Genomic DNA, 26594 nt, shown 5'->3' with positions numbered 1-26594 from the left:
CCTTTTACTCTGAAGTCTTCATGACATTTGGTGAAAAGGCGTTGCCTGTACAATATTTCTTAGTGGATGGCTTCGGAAGGCTTCGGGTGGCTTCAGAACACACCTAGCATGTCTGCATCACTCTCAGTCCACACAAGCAGGGAACATAAACAGGAAGTCGCGAGTACACAGGCGACCTTATCATGAGATGTCATGAGTAACTCAACTATCAAAATAAAATAATCTTAATAACCTTTTTACTGTTATTATTAACTACAATGGATATAAATGAATTATTACACATTACAGTTAAATGGTATAAATGCCTTAGAGGCAACACAGTTGTGGCCTCGCTTACCATTGAGCTGGACGAAACGAGGAAGTCAATGATGGTGAAATATATGTAAATGACTCAAGTAATTACAGTATACATAAAAAAATGTTTTGGTTCAAAGAAAAGCTTTTGGTTAGGAGGGGACTAAGACTTTATTGAAAAAAAATCTAGAATATGCTATAACGTCTTCATGTGCTGGGTTTGGGGACATCAAAGTATTCTGTTACAATCACTAAATATAGTACATACAATGTGATCGGAAAACTAAGTATCACTATACAAAAGTAATGTAACCTGACTACTTTTGGATTACCTCAATATCAAGTGGTATAGGATGTTTTTTACTTAAGTATATTATGAAAGACAACAGAACAATTGTAAACTGCCTTTTATTAAACATGTTCATGCTGTAGTCTATTGACAAACAATGAAAGTTCACAACAAATGAGAACGAAATGGGAAATATTGACTGAGATTTAGCTTAATACATACAGTGGATTACTAAAAAGTATTTTTATTAATGTGTCTACGCATGGAATAAAAACAAAATAACAAATGTAATGTATTCGTAATATAGCATTCTGTATTTTAAAAATAATTGTAACGTAATCCTGAGAGTAATCCAATTTATTATTTATTAAAACACAGAAATCTGATTACATTTTGTTACTGCAAAGGAATACAGTTACTTTATTTTGTATCCTTATAACGTAACACCGTTACATGAATTCTCCAAGTCGTGTAAAAACATCTCAAAACATCAGTTTTACAGGCTATAAAGCAAATGTATATATTTTATATATAATACATACAGTAGGCTATGTAGTTACATCAGGAAATATCATCTTGCACTTGCTCACAGCGGAAGAGAGCGCGAGAGAGAGTGGCGCGCGAGAGAGAGAGAGTAAGAGAGAGAGAGAGAGAGAGAAAGAGAGAGAGAGAGAGAGAGAGAGCGGAGGGAGAGAGAGCGAGCGCTGCTCTTCAGTTTTATGCGGACCTTCAGATCGGAGAGATTAGGTAAGAAATAAGTGTTTTATTTCATGTAAATATTACTAAAAATAGTTTCTGTAATTGAGATTTTATCAGCGGAGATTATATGTGTAACCTGTGTGGACAAATATAAGACAAAGCGCTTTTGTTATTAGTTATTAACGCGATTATTTTTGGTGTTTGATATATATGTTTATAACTCAACTATCTGCGGTTCCTGTTGTATGTTTGAAGCGTCTGTTTTTGCCTTAAACATAATTATTCTTAATAGTGACGGTGACGTAATTATATCTGAAGTGGCATTTAAGCGGATTGCAGTTGAATATGGACTGTAATGGAGGGATCGATGGTTCATTATGAAGACTGAACTGTGGTCAGAATGCCGACAGGCTCTTCAGTCCAACGTCATTAATAATGCATCTTATTTGTAGAGTCTGTCACTCTGCAGCATGCGGTGCTGCAGAACTCAGCAACGACTTTATTTACCATGCAGGAGAAAGGAATGAACCTGACTTCAGATGGCTTTTCAGTTATTGTTTTCAGCAGCTCATGCAGAGCTTTATGAAATATTCATAGAGTTATGATGTTTGGAGCCAGATACTGGAATAAACAGGTACTATAACACTATAAGAGAAGGCTCAGGTACTGTCTACACGTGGTTTATATGTGGAAATAGCATACATTATTTTATGAATATTAAATCGCAGCACCCGACAAGGGACAGGACAAGAAAATCAGCAACAATAACTGCATTACATAGTATTAGTTTGTCATGTCTTTGTTATTCAGGATCTAGCAGTGACCAGTTCTATTAATTATTTTTCCCACAGTATTTTTCATTAGAATTTGTGTCGCTTCGTCTGTATGACCAATGGCAATCTTACAAAGACACAACACGATTACACAAGCTCGAAAACGGCACCTGCACTAGTCATCTGATGAGACAAAATCAGGAGTGTGTGGGCGAGAAACTCCCTCTGGGGGAACACAGGGGTTTTAGCCTTTGCAGATCATTTACATGCATACAAACCTATGGAACACACTACAGGAGAGGGGAAACCCCAAGATATCCCCTCTAATGGAAAGCTTGGTACTGTAGCATTTGTCGTAACCAATCAGCAGGGGTCTATAAATGTTCACTCATTTCTTCTTTATTTATCCTTCTCCGGAAACAAACCCAACAGAGAAAATGTTGAACCATAAAACAAAAGACCGCTACACTTATTTGAATTTAAAAATTGAATGAGATAAGGCTCTACAGATAAAACTTGGCCGGCAAATCATACAAAGACCACAAATATGAAGCGTTCTATGGGATGTGCCATTGCCACGAAAAAAAAGTGCAAGCGACAAATACTGACACAAATGAAACAGCCAAAAGGGTTTTGTTTTGTGGTGTTTTTGATCAATTTCAACTCTGCATTTTCTTCTTGTTTCATAGAACAAAGTGTTGGTGTTGAATTCCTAATCATCCATAGCAGAATAGTCTCTGACTTCTAAATACCTGTTGCTGTTTCTTGAGCCTGTTCTTAACCATGCTGGTCAGGGCTCCAGGCTGTTGATCACTCACTTAAAGATCTGAACAATCATTGGGTGGATTGGCAAAACATTTCCAAATGTTCGTAGTCCCCAGATAATTCATAATCCATTTGGCTCAGGTGAGGCCATCGGTCGGCAGTGAAACGCGTCACCAACTATTGGGTGCATTTCTATGATGTTTGGTACAGAGCACTATAGTACTGACATTTATGTTTTTCTCTGTGGCAGGATCAGGTCAGACTTTTAGTTTGTCCAGTACTTTGGGGGGAAATGGAATAGGGCCAGCTGTTCTATTTACAACCACAAAGCTTGCAGGGCAACTGTCAAATAATCACAACTGTTCCTGCAGGATATTCTGCTGTCAAATCAGGCTTTCACCATCGGAAGGGGCAGGGTACACAAACCTGAAATGTCAAACCGCCTAAAGGAATTCTTTGAAATGACCTCTGACTGGCCAAAGTCTGGGTTATCTAAAGACACAGCCAAGCGAAGGCGCAGTGGTCAAGTTGTCTCTCCGATCCCCTAAAATTCAATATACTGAAAGATGTTGACAAGAACTGTGATCATCGTCAGCGAATATGATGAACATGATGATTATAGTGTCAAATGCATTCAGTAAAACAAATGTCCATACTCAATCAGTGAAGTGTCATTTCATAGCCCATTATGTCAGAATACACATCCGTCTCTGGGCAGCTGAATGGAGGACTCGGCATCAACACGTACAAACTGAGATCCGATAAAAAGAACGTGAAACCTGGCACTTATAACTGTGTGGTGTATAGTACAAAATACAGTGATCTCTAACAAGATAAGTAGAGTTCAAATACCGTACTCATCACTCAACATGCGTAACACTTAAACAAACAATTTTTTTATCCCTCTTAAGTTTTAAGTTAGATTTAGAAGAGACATTTTTGCACAAAGATAACTTTAAAAGTATATGTTTTGCTAATGTTAAGGTTCATATTGGTTTTACAGTGGAGGAAATAAGTATTTGATCCCCTGCCAATTTAGTAAGTTTACCCACTTACAAAGAAATTAACAGTCTGTACTTTTTATGGTAGGTTTATTTTATCAGTGAAAGACAGAATATATTAAAAAATCCATACATTTACATTAAAAAAAAGATATCAATAAATGTGCATTTAATTGGGGGAAATAAGTATTTGAGCCCCTTGCAACCAACAAGAATTCTGGCTCCCAAGGACCGGTTAAATAAGTCCTCTCGCTTTAAGAAAGAACTCCTGATGTCAGCTCTTTACCTGGATAAAAGACACCTGTCCACAGTCAATGAATCAGATTCATCAATGATCATGAAAAAGGTGAGGGGTCAGCCAAGAAATACAAAGGAGGGACTTGTTAATGACCTGAAGCGCCGTAAGGGAATAAAATCCTGCAGCGCCCGCAAGGTCCCCTGCTCAAGAAGGCGCATGTACTGAAGTCTGAAGTCTGCCAGTGATCCTCTGAATGATTCAGATGAGACCAAAATCAAGATCTTTGGCATCAACTCGACATGTCGTGTTTGGAGGAAGAGAAATGCTGCCTATGACCCGAAGAACACCACCCCCAGCATCAAGCATGGAGGTGGAAACATTATGCTTTGGGGGGTTTCTCTGCTAAGGGGACAGGGCGATTCACCGCATCGAGGGGAGGATGGAGGGGGCCATGTATCGTAGAGTATTGGCTTATAACCTCATTCCCTCAGCCAGGACACTGAAAATGGGACATGGATAGATCTTCCAGCATGACAATGACCCAACACATACGGCCAAGTATGTGATGGAGGGGCCTAGCTGGTCTCCGGACCTCCATCCCATAGAAAATCTGTGGAGGGAGCTGAAGCTTCGAGTTGTTAAGCATCAGCCTCCAAACCTTAAGGATTTTGAGAGGATCTGCAGAGAGGAGAGGACCAAAATCCCTCCTGAGATGTGAGCAAACATGGTGACCAACTACAAAAAACATCTGCTCTGTGCTGTCCAATGAGGCTTTCTCCACCAAGAGAACTAAGGCATGTTCTGCAAGAAGATCACATATTTCCCACCAATAAACGCAAATTAATTGATATCTTTTTTTAAAGTACATTTCTGGATGTTTTTTTGATATTCTGTCTCTCACTGTTAAAATAAACCTACCATAAAAAGTACAGACTGTTCATTTCTTTGTAAGTGGGTAAACTAACTAAATTGACAGGGGATCAAATACTTATATCCTCCACTGTATGTGCCTCTACTGTGACTCTATTCACCCTCCGTCTGAATCCAGAGCTGCTCTGATGTTGTGTTGGGTTAACGTAAACACCAACAATGATGGTGTACTTCCAAGTTTACGAGTATGGAGTAAGAAAGATAAGAAAAGTGTCATTTGGAAGAAAAGTGCTAATATTTCACAATGTTTCATCAATCTGCTAATAAATGAACATATGGCAGAGCTTTAATTTATAATGAGGGTAACAATTCTGTTGATGTGTGAGGATGGGCTGTGGTACCAGCATTAAGCGATGACAGGACCCGCATTGTTGCCTGATGTACTACGTACTGCTGTTGCCACGGTTACGGCTGTCAGGGATGCTGATGAATGAGCAACGGTGGCATTGCAGCAGCATTTGGAAGGTAATACAGAGGCAATGACCACATGCTCATTTGTTATTTATTGATCCTGGTGTATGCAGGATTGCTTGAAGACATAGTTAACAAGCAGATATGTTTTTGTGCAGCTGTAGACTTCTGATGGAGGCTGCATCTGCACGAGAATGCACTGGTGTAATTATAATCAAGGCAATGGATTATCACAGCCAGAGGAGCAGCCTGATTTCACAAACTGCTGCACATAATTAACAACCTGCATTTATATCATACGGTGGCCAACAGGTGGAAATGCGTTACATTGGCCCAAAACATTTCCATTCAGAGAAACACATTGCAGCTTCAGAAACGATGCAAATCTAAAAAACAAATTTGCCAAAAGACATGCAAATGAAGAACCATTGACACTAAAAAGTGACACACACAGCTTGGACTGTAGCGCTTGTTGATGTTCGGGATTATAAAGTCGGTCGTTGTAGCGCGTTTGTACCGCTTTACCGTTTGTCGGCCCTCGTATTATTGTGAAATACTTACTTAATAGCTCAGAATATGATAAGGTTGTCTTTTGAACACTGGAAATGATTTATTATGCTAATGTTTTAGGGCATTACTATTGCTCTTCAACCCTTACAGCCGTTGTGTAAAACAGACACATCAAATACTTAATAAGAAATCAATACATTCTCATGACAGCCTCATAAATAAAAATACAAGTTTCTGAGTCAAGAAAACTTCCTTGGCAATCTGCACTCTCAGTTAGAGCTCAATGAAACTCCACCATCGATACAGAACACTCAGTTTGTTAAAGACATGGTGTTGATTATTACTTAGATCTATCATCACAAAAAACAACAACAATTGTATACTGTCCTCTCTCTGTGCTGCATCAATCTGTTGCTATCTGGTATCTCTGCAATATCTACAGTGTTTGTATTATTATTATTTCTTGTTTATTTTAATGTGCATGTGTCCATAATGCATGTTTTTAATGATTGTATTACTTTAATTAACTTTTAAAATGTCACATACATATATTCTATGTTAGGGTGACTTTGTCCCTGTTAAATAAACTAACATATAAAGAAATAAAAACAAGCAAAATGCAAAACTGTGAGGAGCAGCTTGAGAAAACAATTATCAGTCTCTATTCCAGTATGAAACTGGTGGTTCAATATATCAGATCAGAGAGATCAAAAGCTTCCGGTGAAGGCTCTCCTTCCTCATGATGGCCAAAGAGAGTAAAACAAGATCCACATAATAAATACAGAGGTCACAAAATAAACTGAAGTCCATTTTCTGATTGCTATACAGTACAATACACGTTTCAGCAATCTAGTTCAGTTGCAGGCGGTTACTGTATATATTTAGCTTCCAGCTGAGCAGATCTTCCTTCACCAGCAGAACTGCAGAGAGGATTTGTACAAAAATACATACTCTCCAAGCCCCCTCTTCCTGCCAGAGCCACAGGTCCAAAGCTCAAAGAGTTTCATCATAGTGGAAAAAATGTCTGCCGATCAAAATGTCATGTGGGTGGTGTGAAATATTTGATTTCCAGAGCAGGTTAGGAAACTGCAACACCCTCCAGAAATGTCTCCTTCAGTTAACTGTGGGAGTTAGTGCATGTTATGTCTCTTTGCTCACATGTTGGTCTGATTGATTCCACCAGCTGCTCCTTTAGAGGTTACATTTGGAAGTTTGTTATTCCGCACAGAAGTGAAGGAAGTGCTTTCTGTGTCTACCTCTATAGAACATATAAATCCTCTCTGGGCTGCCATGTATTTTAGTGACTTCCTGTTTTTTCTGGAGTTGGTGATCACTAAGCCTTCAGATCCCTGTGTTTATCTCTGACAGACTCTTTATATTCTACTGTTTGTTTCTCCACGCGTTGCAGCTTTTTGGAAGACGTGGTTAAAGTATGTTGTTCCTTTGGTATACTGTAAATTATTTAATGTAAATTGCATTATTTATTTTATTTGAATTTGATCAAATCGCTTTGCGCTTCTTAATGACTGGTTTACATCTTACATCTTAATGGGCTGTTTCATACTAGTCTCTCTTTTGTGTTGTGTTCAGTAAATAGTAATGTGGCTGTGATCTGAAAGGGGGGGGTTATGAACAGTAAAAGCAGTGAATTAGGTGGCTTCCATTCTCATGAGATGACTACATGTGTAGAGCTGAACAGCAGGTGAAACTGTCATGATTCCAGTTTTTGGTTTCCGGTTTTATTTCGAAAGGTGCTCTCTCCTTGTGTCATATCTGTTTTCACTGCCTGTCTCTGTGTGTTTTCCCGCCTGTTTTGATTGCCTTTATTGTCCTTATTAGTTGCACCTGTTCCCCATCAGCCCTGCATCCTCATGCCCTCATGAACTCTGTCCCCTTATCAGTTCTGCTTGTTTAGTCTTTGTTGGATCTTTGGCTGTCATGATCGGAAAGTTCTGTACTGTTCAGACTGGTTTCACCTTAAATGAAGAAATTGTCTTCTTTTTCTAGAACAATAAAGTATGAGGGCGCTATCGTCACGTCTGGCCAAAATTACCCACTTTCCGGTGAAAATACAGCATCAGATCAAAGCAGAAAATAATAGTGTCTTCATGTCTTAAAGCTCCCTAGTCATGTATTGCACCTCAAACAACAAATAAATCCAGAGTTTCTTTACTTCCTCTACAGAATAAAGGAGAGTAAAAGAAAGGATGTAATTTCGAAATCTCAGTTTCAGTGTCAGCCTGCTGCTTGCCACTCGTCCTCCAGCAGACCCACCGGACATCCATTCCCTATTTATCCTCCGTAAAAACAAAGCTGTCTATGCCGTCTGACCAGATATCTAACCCCATCTTCATATTTCTGGACTCATTATACCGTTTGAGACCAACAGAAATATTGTTTTCTGGCATCACTTTGACATTTTACGGTGAAAATCTGCATTTTGGTTTGAGGGCGCACGCCGACAGTAAGAGGGCGCAGCGCCCCTGTTACTCAGTTTAAAACCCTGTAAAAGTAAATAACTCAATAAAACAGGCAACCAAAAAAAGTGGATCATGACAGTAATGTCTCAAACGTCCTTCTCTGAATTCCCTTATTTAACATATATCGGCCTCACTCCCTACAGTTACATTAAAAAAGACTTATACAGACACATTTAAAAAAAATGATAAATAGCACTAGATTACAAAGTTACAATACATTTTGACATACCAAAATATATATTACGAAGAACAGTCTCGCATGCTAATTTCTTTTTAAAATTGTTTTCTATTTTTACTATTTTTCAAATGGGTGGACACCTGATTTAGAAAATTACAAGAAATACTGTGTTTGTTGTTTCATGTGATAAACTAAAATATATCTTCTAAACTATTTTGTCGGCCTCACGTACGATAGAATCTGGAATCCTGAGGTCTGTATATATATTTCAGTCCTTCTTCTTTTTCACAGGTCCATACTGTAGGTGATCACCTGCTTGCTAAAAATACTTTGGCTGTTCTTAATCCATGTTCTGTAGTCAGAGCATAGAGTGTTTGTTGCTAAAGGATCAGTTTTTATTTCTTCATTGTAAACTGGACGCTATCTGAGCCTCTACGCCTACTGCCTGAATCTGCTTTATGGTTCTCACTCTATTGGTGGATGTTTCCTTTCTCTTGTATTTATTTGCATTGCATTCAATATTAAGTTAATCCAAAGTAACAAAGAGTGATCAGGTTACATTACATTAATAATTCCATACTAGATTAGGTTACTGAATAATTTATTTTTGCCTGTGTGGTCTCTACAGTCCGGTTCTGAACCTCCTCACTCTCCTTTATTGTACGCTACTCTGATGGAGTATATATACTGCACACGAATATGAATCCACCTCACGAAGGCCTGGCATAAATAATTTTTCAGCCAAATGTGGTTCATTCTTCTTCCTGAGACGTTCCCCTGCTGGTCTGTGCCGGTTCCTCTGAAGGCACATTGATTTCACTGTGGCCTCAGGGACATAAGAGCACTGCAATGCAGTAGTAGGAATGGTAAGAAAAGGAATGGGTTTAATACGTATAAATGTGATTGAAAAGTTGGATAATACCAATAGTATATACAAAATTGGGAACATTAAAGGTTTATGAATGCTGATGCTACACTGAATTAAGTGTGTAGGATGGAGGTGAGGTAAAGGAGAAGTGGGAATTTGGTATAGTTGGTGTGAATGTCATTGAAATGTTAAATAATACCTATTATGGCTTCAAGCTATTAAATACAATTAAAACACATATTTTATTCTTCTCCTCCTGGAGGTGTAGACAGTGTGATGTGGCCCTGCCTCGTACCTGACAGAAACGGCTTTGAGGAATGGAACAGCTAACCTTCTTGATATAACAACGCCATGATTTGTTTTGGTAAATATTGTAAATACATCTTACTTTGAAATATTACCTTTTTTTCCCATGGTCACCAAGACCAATGTCAAGAGACTACTTTTCACTTTTGGTTTTGAATACTGAGTGATAACACTATCGTCTTGCTTTTTCTTTTGTATCTATAGTTTCATATGCTACATATGCTGATAGCTGAGCTTGTCATGAAAAAAAACAAACATGTATATTACTTGATTATACAGCACAGGGTTGATGTTATAATAGCATCTATACAAAAAAAGCCCAGGCGAGCCAAACGTGCGAAAAAGAAAAAGTAGGGGACGTTGCCAGGAGTTCAATGTAAAGCCAGCCCACATTTTCGATATTACCTCAATTGCGCAGCAAATCTGGATCAGCTCGTTTGTACCCCCGTTTTTTTGTGGGTAAGGAGGAAAAGAGAGAGGGTTGTATTTTCTGACCCTTTGTGAGCCTGCTCACACACCGGGGACACATATTTATGTATAAAGACATCAAAAAGTGCATTTTTATAGGTGACCTTTAAAAACAATATAAGAAGAACATTGTTTGAATGGATTTTCAAGCAGACATGCCTCAGGAACATAATTTGGGTTCAGTATCTTCTCCGATAACAGTAGTTCCCTAGTAGATACCCCCCTGAGCCACATCCTTCCTGTCACAGCTGCTGGATGTCTTATCAAGGTTTATTAGCTAATAATCTGAATCTGTAAGGTAACTAAAGCTGTCAAATAAACCTGATGCAATAAAAAGTACAATATTGGCTTCCAAAATGTAGTAAGTATGACATAGCATTAAATGAAAATACTGATACAATCTACAACTACCTCAAAAACATATTTAAGTGCATTAGTTAATGCACTCTCCACAGGCAGTGACAACTCATCTGCTACACTCTTTTCTTTTTATTATAGCATGAAGGGACTACAAATGCATTCCGTGGTGACGTTCTTTCATAGATCTGTCTACATTTGTCTCTGCAAACAGCAATTGGTTACATTGCTGTGACACATTGGTCAGGCTGTGTCACAGTGTGATCCTGTTTTTGATTCTGTTGAACGAGGCCTTTCTGCAGCCGCTGACTCATAGCTGCACAACATCACACCCCTGTTCACTCCTTTGCCGCCGTGCAAAAGGTGTGCAGAGCAGAAATCTTTCCTACAATTGATATCTGACTGTTAGTGTATCATTTCTTCCATTCCTCAGCCTGAAATAAGGGTTACAATCATGGTTCAGCTTGAGACTTCAAGAATGCACAGAGCGAGAGAAAGACCAAAGTACGGACGAGTGACAGACAGAGATATGGTACTTGTGGTGGAAGCATATTGTGTGAAGAAGGTTCTAAATTGCTTTCTAGTATATCATTATGGAGCTATTCTAAAGGCACCGGCTTGCCAAGACAAATAAATCTAGTGGAGATTATACTCAGAAGTGTCACAGCACAGTGACTCTGTTAGACAGAAGCTGCAGTTCAGGATGCAGAGCTGCACGAAGACGCTTTTCATAAATCTGGTTTATTTTCATAGACGGGCTTCTTTCAAATGTGTTATTGGAAGTCAAAACAGTCACACTAAAACAATTACAGACAGTACTGCAGTACTGCCTCACACTTAAATGACAGATTCAGGAATATAAAATAAGAAGAACATAATTTGTTGGTATAAGACGGAACGCACCACGGAGTAAAGGAACAGAGACTTCACATAGTCCCTTGATCCTCCATAGCAAGGGTCCTTTTGTGTTAGCAGCGGTGTGTAAACGAGAATGGCATGACTTTTTATTTTGGGAGGAAAAAAATGTTTCACCATGTGTTTTAGGAGCTTAGGGGTCCTTGATATCATATCCATTTTAAAATGTGCCCCCCCCCACACACACCCCTCAACCAGGTGTAGGTTTGTTGCGTCAGGGCAACAATGTGCTACGAGGGTATTGAAACACCAAGGATTTCTATAATTCAGAAGAAATAATAAAAACAACTCTATTTGAATTCAAAAGGTTTTATTTGAGAACAATAACCAAAACTGGCTACAACATAACAGGAACACATTTTAAAATATAACAATTAACCTTTTATGAATACATTTCATATTAACCAACCCAAATCAGTGTGTCTGTGTGTGGCTAACATTCTCACCCTGTGTGAAACCTCAGGAAGCAGTTACTTGTGGATGTGAAGCGGAGGTGCTCATCACATTTCTTGCACTTGGCTTTGGGTGTGCCTGTGCACCCTGATACCTTGCATCTCCCCTTCTTTTCATCCATTATTATCCAGTGGGCTGTGGCATCCAGGCGAACATCAGGGACCGGAATTGGAGTTGCTGGTCCTTTTCTTCTCCTCATACTCACCAGCAATTGTGAAACTGGGACGACCTCTCTTGCGTTCTGGACTCTTTCCACTCTTTTGCAGACCTTCAGCAATGTATTATTTGAAGGTATACAGCCTCATCTCTTCCATCCTGCTCATGCCTGCGCCTTCACAATCTCTTCTGTAAAGCAGCCAGGCAGTCACAATGATCATGTCTATGAAGTGAAACACCAGCCGGTGATACCATTTCTTGGATCTAATTTTGTTCCGGTACAGTGCAATCAGTGAGTCAAGCAGATCAACCCCACCCATATTCTTGTTGTATTCCTTTACAACAGCAGGACGGGGGACTCTCATGATACAATTTTGCTTGCGATCCCATCTTTGAACTTTGTTGACAGAGCTGAGTGATTCAGCGTCATCACTCAGAAGGCTAACTGTGCACTTATTATACCACTTCACAACATGCAATGTGGTTTCTCCAACAATGGAGAGGGGACATGATTTCATGACTTCTCAAATCACCCTGCCATTCTGGGTAAGGATTGTATGATGGATTGTGGACTTTTCTCCACCGAGGTAGGCTTGGATTACCAACTTCGGCTACATCTTCATGATTGTCATGACTGAAAGAACGAGATTGCGGATACAAGCGGCTGAAATGGGATTTTTCCGCAGGGTGGCTGGCATCTCCCTTAGGGATAAGGTGAGAAGTTCAGTCATCCGGGAGGGACTCGGCGTAGAACCGCTGCTCATTCGCGTTGAAAGGAGCCAGTTGAGGTGTTTCGGGCACCTAGTGAGGATGCCACCTGGGCACGTCCAGCTGGGAAGAGACCGAGGGGTAGACCTAGGACCAGGTGGAGGGATTATATCTCTTCACTGGCCTGGGAGCGCCTTGGAATCCCCCAGTCAGAGCTGGTTGATGTGGCCAGGGAAAGAGAAGTTTGGGGCTCTCTGCTGGAGCTGTTACCTCCGCGACCCTGAAGGAAAAGTGGGAGAAGATGGATGGATGGATGGATGGATGGCTACATCTTCATGTTCCTCATCATTTACAGACTCAGTGTCATTTTCAATAAGAGATGCATTCTCCTAATAGAACACAGGAAGCACAAATAGAAACACACATTTGAATCTTAGAACATACCTGTCGGTCGTTAACTAAATCAACCCAAGTTAGCATTTGGGACGCGCACCAAAGTTTCAGTCACAGTAAAAAAAAAATCTGAATTTTCTAGTTTACATTTCTCCTTCCGCTAATATGCTTGCCAAATAAACACATAAACACACTAGTACTCTGCTGAATGATACTGAATGACCCCTAACCTAACAATTTGCAAACCTGATTCAGGGATCCACTCTTCCTGACTATCTTGACCTTCACTGTCCTCACTGTCACTCCCATCAAGCTCACTGTCAGACAGAATAGCCCTAACAGCCTGATTGTTTCCCTTCTGCCCATAAAAGGTTTTGGTGTCCATTTCCTGTAAATATCAGTAGATAGTAAAGTAAAAACATCAACTAGGTTTATCATTTTACAGCTGAGCACATTTGCACTCTTGCATGATATTGCCTGGAAAAAAGTGGTCTAATTGCTTAGTGTTGCCCTGAGGCAGCGGACATAAAAACATAGTTTTAGCAAATTAATAAATACATAATACGTTTTTAAACAATCAAATATAATTTTTTATGTATTCATGCACATGCATATCTTTGTTATCTAAAGTTGTATACATGTTTTATGTTAAAAAGTGAAATTTATCTTACCAAGCTGTGGCGCTGTATCCCACAAACATGTCTGGTGACATATATATTTCTTAATATTTAAATATTTAAAGGGCCAGTGTGAGGTCGAAAAAAGTGGTTTGTTGACTGAGGGCAACATGCCATGGTTAACAACCTCTGAGATTGACCAATCAGAATTAATAATTCAAAATAAGTCACACATTGCTTGCAACCACTGATGGAAACTAAGTGCATCTACTCGAGTTCTGTAATTCAGTAAAGTGTCAAGTTACTTGTACTTGCTAATACATACTTTAATTAATTTTTTAATCAAATGTCTTTATTGAACATTTTCACTAAGAACATAAGTCATAAACGAAAGAAAAAAATGAACAAAAACAAGTAAGGAGCAAAATAGATAGCGGATACACATCAGGGCATCATCCTACAAAGTTCTATGACACAATACGTCAACATGTCGCATTACATGTTTCAAAAGAAAATACATCTACATGTTTTTAAAATCAAATGAACATATACTACAATTTAAATAAGCATACACATGTCACATGAAATCACAGAATCATAGAGAAGCTGCTGTTGCGTTCTCCCCTTCGAGAAATAATATAAAGCTACTCCAAATCTTATCAAAGGTAGAATATTTACCATTTAGCATTAAGGTAAACATTTGTAAAGAGCAAGGGAATTCGATAGTCCACCAAGCCAGACCTGCAAACTCGGTTTAGAAACAGATCTCCAGGGCTTGGCTACAGTGTGTTTTGCTAGCAGCACACAGTCATTTTTATATTTAATAAAGGTCTTACAGGAAAAATATTGAGAATGCATAATTTAAGGCATAATGACAATTTCACACCTGTAACAGGAAAGGATGTTAAGAACTGAATACACGGGCAGACCCATATCTTTAGTTCCACATTTAACACATGAATCTGGGATATTGGGATGAAATGTACTCAGTTAGGTTGGTGTTATATGCTACTACATACTTTTACTCCACTACATATAAAAAGAGTAGAAGTTACTTTGCAGATTCATATAGTTCATACAGAATATAAATAAACTGGATTGAGATACCTTGCAGAAAAATGGCCATACTGCATGTTGAGTGCTTAAATTTGGTACTTTTAAGTATATTTGATGCTAAAACATGTGGACTTTAACTTGAGTAATGACACACAGTTTACTTTTAACAGGGTATTTCTACACTGTGGTATTACAACTTCCGCTTAGGTAAATGATCTGAGGACGCTTTCCACCTGCTAAACATGTTTATGATAGCATTCTGATTGTAATCGTGTTAGCATGCTGATGTTAGCATTTAGCTCAAAGGACTGTTGTGTGCTAGCTGCTAGCATAGCTTCAGACCCAGGCTTGGTTTATAATATAAAATCATAACTTCCTACGACGTATTCACTGACCTTCTGATTGAATATAGTTAGTGATTTTGTTTTGCATTGCTCTGAACAAGGGCTCCACATTGTTCCAGTTGGATTTGAATCATTTTGGTAGTTTATCCTCATAAAAACATCCTTTTCTTTAATTAGCAAGATTGCTAATTTAGTGACACTCAGAGGAATTGCTGGACACACACTGACTGATAATTTATGACCAACAAGACCAGGTCTTATTTCAGTTAATTCCCAATTATTTTATTCAAATAGTAGTTTGAGAGATTATGGCAGTGGTGGGCCGTCAGGGCCAGCAAGGCCTTCTCTGCTGGCCTAAACATCATCAGAATATAAATTAAATTTTGATATATTTTTTCCACAAATACGTATTAAATTATTCCCCATAGTCTATTCTCTTCATTTTATAGCGTTCGTCTTGGCTGCGCTGCTTCCAGCCTCAGAACGAGATTTGGAGGGCTGGCCTTTATGTTAGAGCTTTTATCCAATCATATTTCAGCCATAATGTGTTGCTAGGGTCAAAGAAATCTGCCCTTAGGCCTTCAGAATCAACAGTGCGGGCAGCTGTAGCTTAAAGTGAACGCAAACAAAACTGTGGCGTTAACCAATCAGATTTCGAGGTGGCGACAACGGGCCAGCTAGCAGGCGTACGCTAACGTTAGCACGTGCACATCTTCTGATTGGATACGAGGCAGAGCTAGGCAGTAGGCAGAGCCAAACAGTCTATGGGCAAAGCTAGCAAACAGAACTAGAACTTGAGCGAGCTAATTTGTGTAGATTTCTACAAGCTATTTTTTTCAACCCACAATGGCTGAAGGAGGAGAAGAGATCAATTTGGTAGAAGATATAATTACAACGCCATTTTCAAAACGAACTTTTCATGTAAAGCTACACATCTTGAAAAGGGAACGACCAACTCCAACGCTAGCGAGCCTAGCACAGCAGGGAAACTACGAGCGGTACCCCTGGCTCTCAGCCTCCGAGAGGCACTGCAAATTGTACTGCCGGGAATGCCTGGTATTTGCAACTGATCGATTTGGTGTTTGGAGCCACACTAAATTTGCAAACTTGAGTTGTCTAACCAAGGCAGCAACGAGACACCAAAGCACAGCTGGGCACTTGGAAGCACTGGTGCTTTTGAAAACCTTTGGGGACACCCGAGTGGATCTACAGCTCAACGAACAAGTGCGCAGGGAAACGGAGCTCCACAACGAAAGGGTGAACAAAAATAGGGAAATATTGAAAGACTGATTGATTGTGTCCTGTTTTTGGGTAAACAGGAACTTTCATTTATGGGACACGATGAAAGCGCCGAGTCCAGAAACAGAGGAAACTACGTGGAGCTTCTTTCTTTTCTTGCTGAGAACAACACAGATTTGCATTACCACCTGTACACAAACAACATGTTTACTGGGACGTCAGGCAAAATACAAAACGACCTGATTTATGCTATTGCTGAAGTGATGGGAGAAGAGATCAAAATGAAGATTAAAAAAGCACCCTTTGTCGCTGTTATGGTGGACGAGACGTCAGATGTGGGTATAGCACAGCTGGCACTTGTCCTGCGTTATGTGACGGACACAGGTGTCAAGGAGCGGTTTGTCAGATAATCTGATTAATTAAGTTAACTGTAAATGCTGATGTATTGATTATAAATGCTTCGGAAATATTAATATAACTCTGTTGTACTTGACTATGTTAAGGTGATGCAACGCCCGGTTATACTGCGTTTCTGTCTAAATGTATAGTTTCTAGAGCCATGGCGTCATAATGATGGTATTAAGAGGTGGAATAATTCAGGTAGGACTGTGTAGGACATCACTGAAGGCCTAGGTGTGAAATGCACGGCCCGCCACTGGATTATGGACTTACCTTTGCTAATATAAGTCAAGACTTTTACTGTCTAATAATAATGTAAGTGTGTGTCTGTGTGTTTGTGTAAGTATGTACGTACGTACAGTTAAATCTAATATATGATCAGATGTTTATAGTCTCTAACGATATATTTTTCTGTGTTCCACAGCTCCACAAATGAAAGAGAAGAGAGACACTGGCCCAGAAAAGAGTTAAGACATGGTGTGCTCCAACCGACATGAAGATTTGTCTGTTTCGCTACATTTTAGTCACATGCATGTCTTAAAACCTTCATGTGGACATGTATGTTGAAGGTGGTGTGAGCGAGTAGTGGTGATGTTTAACATGTCAGAGAAGGAAGTGATTAACTGCACCATCAACCATGAAATCCACCAGTACGTCTTCTCCTGTGTGTACATCCTCGTGCTCATGGTAAGTGTGTGTGCATCTTGAATACCTGCACAAAAAACTGTTAAGGTGTATGAATACTTTATAAAAGTAATTGGAAAAGTTGAGGACGTAAACGGACGTTTCCCAAGCGCTAGAAATTATAGTTCCTCCTTGAATTCACAACTTTGCAAGCTTTGATGACGTGTGTAAGTAGTAGCATTAGCTGTTTTGTGTTTGTCAGCACCGTAATAGAATTAGGACAAATGGCTATGTTATGACCGGGACATGTGTTAAGAGAGCGCCGTGTTAATAAAAGCCACAACAACAACAACGAACTCTCATTATTTAAGAATAACCTAATACGTTTATTACAGCAACCTAAACTGAACTTGTGATACTTTAACTACTGCTGTATAACCTTGACATGTGCAGAAGTTATACAAAAATAACCTGAATTTGAACAGTGTAGGGCAGCCGTTTTCAATAGGTGAAGCGCGCCTCCCCTGGGGGGCGCCAAGGAGCCATAGGGGAGGCGCGATGCGCGAAGAAAAAATAACATACACATCTGTATGCCGCTCTATTGAGATCGGTAATTGTTTGTGTATTAGCTGTAAAATGCATCGTTTCCTTGTCCCAAGTCAACAGAAGTCAGCAGTAAGGGGGGAGACAGGACCCAGCAAAAAAACGTAGGAAATATGATCCTGAGTACTTAAAGTTAGGTTTCACCTGGTCACCTCTGCCGCAGTGTGTGGTCTGCAAGGAGGTGCTAGCAAATGACAGCTTGACACCATGCAAACTTCGGCGTCACATTAAAGCTATGCACATTAATTTAGCGAACAAGCCAGTTGAGTTTTTTGAGAGGAAGCGTGATGATTTTCAGTCACAAAAAAGCATAATACAGTCGTTTGGCACTATTAACATGAAGGCGACAGAAGCATCTTATCGTGTCGCGCTACGTATAGCGAAGGCAGGCGAACCCCATAACATTGACGAAAAATTGCTACTCCGTGCAGCTAGAGATATGTGTTCAGTGATGCTGGGAGAAGCAGCTGCTGCTAAACTTGACATGATCCCTATCTCTGACAATACCACCCAGCGACGAATATCAGACATGGCTTGTGATGTCAAAGAGCAGGTCCTGGACGGTGTTCGTGAAAGCCCCTTTCACGCTATTCAACTAGATGAGTCCACTGACGTCGCACACTGTGCTCAATTGATGGTGTACGTTTGGTTTATCAAAGAGCTCAGGGTGCAGGAAGATTTTTTGTATTGCGCTCCTCTCTACCCGCCCGCACAACAGCTGACGAACTTTTCAAGGCCTTGAATCATTTTTACCAGGCTAATTGCCTTGACTGGGGCCGATGTTGTGGCATATGTACTGATGGGGCAAGATCAATGACTGGCCGTCACTGCGGTCTCGTTAAACAGGTACAGGCAGTTGCCCCTGCTGCTGTCTGGAAGCACTGCATCATCCATCGCAAGGCATTAGCAACAAAACGGGTGTGTGATGGACTGAGTCTGCAGGAGGAGGAGGCCCTGATTGAGCTCAGCTCGAATATGGACTTGAAGCAGACACTTGGAGAAATGCCGATCACGCGTTTCTGGTTGTCTGTGGAGAGCGAGTTTCCCCAGATCTCCACAAAGGCTATGAAAGTCCTAATCCCCTTCACTTCCACCTACTTGTGTGAGTGTGGGTGTTCCGCACTGACCGAGATTAAAAACAAATACAGATCAAGGCTGCAGGTGGAGGACGACTTGCGTTTATTTCTCTCTGCAGTGCAGCCCCGCATCGAACACCTCTGCGCATCAAAAGCGCGGCCTCATTGTTCCCACTGATATGGACGATTAAATTGAAACTCAAAGTTGTGTTGTCTTGAATGCATAAATTGGTTGGGCCATAGGGTTGATTTCGCTCTTGTAGCGCAAATGACATGAATGGCGTCATTTTGTTTGTTGGTTAAATCTGAGGCTTTATGTGGCTGAAAACGTAAAAAAATGTGATGAAAATATTTGAATCTGCTCGATCTGATAACATGCCTTCAATGCAGCTGACTGTTCAGTGTCATGTATTCCTTGAACAACCAGCGTTGTCGTTCATTGATCAGAGAGCTGTCAATTGTGCTGATTTTGTGCAAGACGTGCATTTCCTTCAAATGTGCGCTTAAGGCCCAGACACACTGTGCCGATTTTTTGACTTGTGGATAGGCCTACTGATGTTCAGGGATTTCAATTAGGCCTGCATGAAGTTTGAAAGTATTTGCTGTTGCAAAGATCGCTTATGAATGCACTTTTTAAAAAGTTGTGAAAATAAAATGTCTTCAAATACAATATAAAAAAATATTTACATTTTATCAGTTTTTAATGAAACTCGTCATTGCCTGGAACACACAAAAGATGGCATTTACTGCAGAGCTGTGTGTGTGAGGGCAGGCGATCGATTTTGGGGAAGGGGGGCCTCGGCTGTCCTTTCCTACTCTAAGGGGAGGCTCACATTCACCCAAATTGAAAACCCCTGGTGTAGGGCATTGGGCTCATCAACTTTGGTCATGTAAACCCAGTGTTTGGTAGAATCATCCAACCTCAACGTTCTTGTTTAGTTTCTTTAGTTTTTCTAAGCACGCTGCATTGTAGGAAAAACATAACATGTCAGAATAGAAATAATCATAATAATTTGTCTTCCTTATGCCAGGTTGGTGTTCCCTCCAACATATACTCTCTGTACCATGCTGTTGTGCAGCTGAAGCAGAAGAATGAGCTGGGAGTTTATCTGATCAACCTGACTGTGTCTGATCTGTTGTACCTGGCATCCTTACCGCTGTGGCTGCAGTACTTTTTCCAGGTAAAGTGAAACCCTGTATGTATTCTGCCATAACAACAAAAAAGGCAATGTTGTTCCAATAAGTGTTTTCTTTTTATGCATGAAATGCAGGAAATAACATTACTGCATATGCACTTATGATGTTATCAGTGTCTTCACGCAGCACAGTATGCGTTTCCTAATCCTATGTGAACATAACATCCTCACGATTAACTACTTTTATGATAAACTGTCACACTACTTCGCTCACTAAGTTTAGCCAGTTATTGAAATGTTATAACTGTCGTCAGCAATTTCTACTGCACACTTTTTAAATTAAGGAACAAAATTAATTTTCTGATGTTATGCAATCTGGGGTAACAGGCCAAATGTATTATAAATACTTTGTACTTTTTTAGAATATATACAGTGGGGCAAAAAAGTATTTAGCCAGCCACCAATTGTGCAAGTTCTCCCATTTAAAAAGATGAGAGAGGCCTGTAATTTTTATCATAGGTACACTTCAACTATGAGAGACAGAATGAGAAAAAAAAATCCAGGAAATCACATTGTAGGATTTTTAATGAATTAATTGGTAAATTCCTCGGTAAAATAAGTATTTGGTCACCTACAAACAAGCAAGATTTCTGGCTCTCACAGACCTGTAACTTCTTCTTTAAGAGGCTCCTCTGTCCTCCACTCGTTACCTGTATTAATGGCACCTTTTTGAACTCGTTATCAGTATAAAAGATACCTGTCCACAACCTCAAACAGTCATACTCCAAACTCCACTATGGCCAAGACCAAAGAGCTGTCAAAGGAGACCAGAGACAAAATTGTAGACCTGCACCAGGCTGGGAAAACTGAATCTGCAATAGGTAAGCAGCTTGGTGTGAAGAAATCAACTGTGGGAGCAATTATTAGAAAATTGAAGACATACAAGACCACTGCTAATCTCCCTCGATCTGGGGCTCCACGCAAGATCTCACCCCGTGGGGTCAAAATGATCACAAGAACGGTGAGAAAAAATCCCAGAACCACACGGGGGGACCTAGTGAATGACCTGCAGAGAGCTGGGACCAAAGTAACAGAGGCTACCATCAGTAACACACTACGCCGCCAGGGACTTAAATCCTGCAGTTCCAGACGTGTCCCCCTGCTTAAGCCAGTACATGTCCAGGCCCGTCTGAAGTTTGCTAGAGGGCATTTGTATGATCCAGAAGAGGATTGGGAGAATGTCATATGGTCAGATGAAACCAAAATAGAACTTTTTGGTAAAAACTCAACTCGTCGTGTTTGGAGGAGAAAGAATGCAGAGTTGCATCCAAAGAACACCATACCTACTGTGAAGCATGGGGGTGGAAACATCATGCTTTGGGGCTGTTTTTCTGCAAAGGGACCAGGACGACTGATCCGTGTAAAGGAAAGAATGAATGGGGCCATGTATCGTGAGATTTTGAGTGAAAACCTCCTTCCATCAGCAAGGGCACTGAAGATGAAGCGTGGCTGGGTCTTTCAGCATGACAATGATCCCAAACACACCGCCAGGGCAACGAAGGAGTGGCTTCGTAAGAAGCATTTCAAGGTCCTGGAGTGGCCTAGCCAGTCTCCAGATCTCAACCCCATAGAAAATCTTTGGAGGGAGTTGAAAGTCTGTGTTGCCCAGCGACAGCCCCAAAACATCACTGCTTTAGAGGAGATCTGCATGGAGGAATAGGGCCAAAATACCAGCAACAGTGTGTGGAAACCTTGACAGACTTACAGAAAACGTTTGACCTCTGTCATTGCCAACAAAGGGTATATAACAAAGTATTGAGATGAACTTTTGTTATTGACCAAATACTTATTTTCCTCAATAATTTGAAAATTAATTCATTAAAAATCTACAATGTGATTTTCTGGATTTTATTTCTCATTCTGTCTCTCATAGTTGAGGTATACCTATGATGAAAATTACAGGCCTCTCTCATCTTTTTAAATGGGAGAACTTGCACAATTGGTGGCTGACTAAATACTTTTTTGCCCCACTGTATTGCAGCACATAGTTTAATTCTTCGTTCAATTCTTTAGGGCATTTTGTGCCTTCTTTTTATAGACATAGAGGACAGGAAATGTTGAAGAAGAGTGTCTTGTCCAGGAATCAAACCGGGAACATGCATTGTGTAATTTTACATGCACTCACACTGCTCCATGCAAATCTATTTTTATGCTTGTGTGTATTTGTCTTCATATTTTCTGTATCTGTTATTTGCAAAGGGATCATACTACAACTAAATTAAACTGCTTGAAATAATGCATGTGAAAGATCTTTACATTTTTCGAAATTTAAGTCTAATTCTAAGAAATTACAAGGGACATTTGACTTCAAACTGTGGAGAGAATGTGGTCAGCAGAAGACAAACCATAGTCATACATTCTGAACATGTAAAGCAAGTGGATTCTGGGAAATATCTATAAAAACATTTCAACTATTTTTGGTATTTCTCTAAATAAAAATCAATTTATCCTACTACCTTGAAAAACACCAGAAGATTAAAAGTAAGATTCTTTCTTTTCCTTTTAAAAAGAGTAGCTATACTGCTCTTTTCTGGTTTGTAAATTGTTATTTAGTTATTATATGTATCAAAGTTTAAATTGTATTTCATTTTGTTATGTACTGTAACTGCAACTTAACCATATCATTTCTTAAAATGCAAATGAAAATATATAGCAATTAATTTCCATTTGCTTTTATTCACTTATCACCTACTTACATATAGTTTCCTAGACCCTAGTTTCTGTGTATGAATGTGTGGTGTTGTTGTTTACAGGATGATGACTGGAAGCACAGGGAGTGGTTGTGTCAGCTCTGTGGTTTCCTGCTCTATGAGAACATCTACATCAGCATCGGTTTCCTGTGCTGTATCAGCCTGGATCGCTACCTGGCTGTGGTCTACCCTTTGAGGTAATTATGAATCAAAAAACCAACTGCCCATCAGACAAACAAATCCCAAAAAACAGACCACAAAGCCACAAAGCAATCAATAAACCAACAAACCAACCATCCGACCAACCAACACATCCATAAAAAGCACTTTAATGCTAATAAGCTGCACTGTTCTCCTTCTTTTGTCCCCAGGTTCACCTCTCTGCGCTCCATGCGCACCGCGTGGCTGGTTAGCTCCTTCATCTGGCTGAAGGAGATCGCTGTGGGTGTGGTTTTCTTTCGCCATAAAGAACTGAGCACCGACATCAAGAATCAATCAGTGTGCTTCGAGCACTACCCCATGAAGCCGTGGGAGTATCCCATCAACTATTACCGCTTCACTGTTGGCTTCATGTTCCCTCTGGCTATTTTATCGGTATGACAACTCTTTTACTAATCACATTTTTATCACAAAAGGGAACTGGTTTATTTAAATAACACTACTGGGCTAGAGGTAGATCCCTTCTCTACACTTTTACACAACATTTTAAAATGTCATAGGTAAATATTATTGTGGTTTTATTGTTAGAAGTAAAATGTTACAAACCCATATCTTGTGATCCCACACTCCATTCTGTCAGTCAGGCCAAAAAGTGGGAATGTTTGTAAATCAATTGACCTGACAATCTTGGGGAAATAATACATGGCTTATAATTAGCTAAAATTAATTTACTGCCTTCAGCAGGGTGGTCTTGGGAGAAGTATATGTAACTGAAGTCCAAATATCTTAGCACACCAAAACGGCCAAAACAGCCTTATGTAATAAATAAATGAACTAATTATCTAATTTTAGCTTACAAACCTATAATTCTATCTACAGAAATGCAAACCCATGTAAAAAAAGTTGAAATCATGTTTTAGGGTTTTTTAGAGAAGTTGAAGACAGGATTATGTTACATAAATGAGTTATCTTGACACTGATCCTGATGCCTCCAATGACTGATGCTGTCCAGATCAGCTACCTTTGTGTTCTCCGGGCCGTCGGTCGCAGCGCCGGGACGCAGCCGGATCAGAAGACCAGGATCAGGCAGTTGGTCAGCAGCACCATCCTCATCTTCCTCGTCTGCTTCTCCCCCTACCACGTCTTCCTGTTGGTACGCACCATGCTGGAGCGAGACTGCAACTTTATTGCAGGTACAGTTTATATTTTGTGAAGTAATCCAGGAACATTTTTGTCAAACAGACTAATTTTGGTGTGCTTTCTTATTTTTTAGGAATATTTAACTACTACCACATGTCGTTGTTGCTGACCAGTCTGAACTGCGTGGCAGACCCCGCTCTGTACTGCTTTGTAAGCGAAAGCGCGCGCCGCGGCCTGTACAGAGTCATTTTCAGGCCTATTGCTAGGATACTATGCTGCTGCTGCCGCAGTGGCAACGCCAGCCCCAGCAACCCACCTACCGACTCCAACGAGGTCGCCACCGACGAGAACAACGGCCATCCGACAGTGACGCTGCTCACACATGCAAAGACTCCCAGCAACTTAGAAAAAGAAACCTCCAGCAAAAAGACGATTTTAATCACGCAGGCGGGAGAAAAAACGACTATCAGCTTGGTTGTAAATGGACACTCTGACAAATGTGTGGACAGTGATGGAGAGCCCAGCTGTGTGATCGCTGGGAAGGAGCCAAAAGACCAAAGAAAAGAACACCATCTAACTCAATCTGAGAGCAACCAGGGACCTTAGAGGTCGAACAGCAGCAGCCCTAATGAGACCCTGCTACCCATCCAAATGTGTTTACACCCCCCCCAATGGCATTGGACTGAAAGCATTCCCTTCTCTCTGGGGACATTTTACTGAGCTTAGAACAGTATGTGAGAGCTCAACATGAATCTGAGGTCTAAATTGGCACTCTGTTGGAGTACTTAATGCCTTCACATGATCGGGGTAAAACAGTTACGCTGATGTTAACCTTGTGTTTCCATGGAGATTGCGATGCCGCCCGACAAGGTGGAAGAGCTATCTTTGGTGCCGCCCAACACTCGAAATTGGTGGCGAGTGCTGAGCTCAAAGTTTTAGCTATTACAACTTTGACTTTGTTTACCAGTGACCTTTGGACGCACAGCCAATCAGATGACAGCTGTATGACACGGCGGGAGTATACATAACTCTAGAAACAAAACTTAATTGGCTGATTTTACCACAAGGCTCATGGTGAGCAAAGAGCAAATCCCCTATACAGCTCCAGAAAAAATGTAGAGACCACTCCAAATGTTTCTTAAATCTTTATCTCTACATGTATGGCAGCCAGTCCAGTGTCTGTTGAATTCCAACACACAGAAAAATGGTCAGTACTTTATAGAATACAATAAAAAAAAGAAAATAATCTAACTCAAATACATACCAGAGAAAATGATAATGTTGAAGTGGTCTCTTAATTTTTTCCGGGGCTGTATATTGTTGTTTTTTTGGGTCAATCATAAGCAGCCATTAAAGACAGTGTGTGGGTTGCCATCTTGAGCTTAGTCAGGAATCATGTTGTTGGTGGTCATAAAGAAAAAAAACAAAAATAGGCAACAATTACCATAACGAAACTTGTTAAACGACAGTATTAAAACAGTGCCATGTGCAACCATAATGGAAATTTAAACATTTCAGTTTGGCCTGCAGGCTGTGTAAGGGTTTGCATTTCACTTGTGCTCTGTGTCCATAAACGTAACCTGAAGTGTATCTTTAGGCAATGTTTTATCTCATTGACAGTAGAGTAGAACTATTTCATTGTACAGTTTGTCATGGAGCCTGACCAGAGCTTGGATCAAACCATTAATCTTGGGAAGAACATGTGTACTGTATGTCCAAAGATGATCTGACTGAACAATTCAGAAATCATCAAAACTAAGTTGATGTGAAGTAAAAAACCCTCACCAGCTTGCATGCATTTTCTTTTTTACAGGTAAAACTATGAATTGTCATGATTAATCACAGATTATTTTTGTGATAATTGCAATTAAATCTTTTAATTTCTCAATTTACACCACTTAACCCTTGTATTATGTTAAGGGTCAATTTGACCCATTTCAGTTTTTGTGTTGACCAAAGTACTGGTTATCCTTTCTTTTTCTTGATGAAATTTGGTGACTTTTCATCATCTAGGGTCATGAACTGGTGTGTAAAATCTGGACACTCTGATGTGTAGTGGAATGTCTGTGCAGAGTTTGTATACAAAGATGATGTTGCGGGTCATTTTGACCCAGACCCTTTAATGTGGGTAAATAGCTGTTCAGATCCAAAATAAACATGTCTCTTTGATGTACTTTTTACTTTGATGTACAATTGTTTGTATTTTGATTGCCTCTGAGACCCAGAGCCAGGTGTGTGAAGAGAGGGAACTTTCTCACA

General features: G+C 40.0%; 1 protein-coding gene across 2 annotated transcripts; it reads left to right on the top strand.

Annotated features, from left to right (window-relative positions):
* The first annotated feature begins 1245 nt into the window (after positions 1-1245).
* Positions 1246-26508, top strand: LOC134881172 (ovarian cancer G-protein coupled receptor 1). 2 transcript variants are annotated; one of them, XM_063908327.1, is made up of 8 exons: positions 1296-1330; positions 9699-9800; positions 17272-17534; positions 20182-20331; positions 23100-23233; positions 23408-23630; positions 24208-24388; positions 24469-26508. In XM_063908327.1, the coding sequence occupies exons 3-8, from the start codon at positions 17439-17441 to the stop codon at positions 24939-24941; spliced, it is 1257 nt and encodes a 418-aa protein (XP_063764397.1). In that variant the 5' UTR covers positions 1296-1330; positions 9699-9800; positions 17272-17438; the 3' UTR covers positions 24942-26508. The 2 variants fall into 2 exon arrangements, with proteins under 2 accessions (XP_063764396.1, XP_063764397.1); XM_063908326.1 differs by lacking the exon at positions 9699-9800 and having other exon boundaries at positions 1246-1330.
* Positions 26509-26594: the final 86 nt, after the last annotated feature.

The sequence above is a fragment of the Eleginops maclovinus genome, chromosome 19 (genome assembly GCF_036324505.1).
Source record: "Eleginops maclovinus isolate JMC-PN-2008 ecotype Puerto Natales chromosome 19, JC_Emac_rtc_rv5, whole genome shotgun sequence".
NCBI lineage: Eukaryota > Metazoa > Chordata > Actinopteri > Perciformes > Eleginopidae > Eleginops > Eleginops maclovinus.
This window is presented reverse-complemented; position numbering and strand designations above follow the sequence as displayed.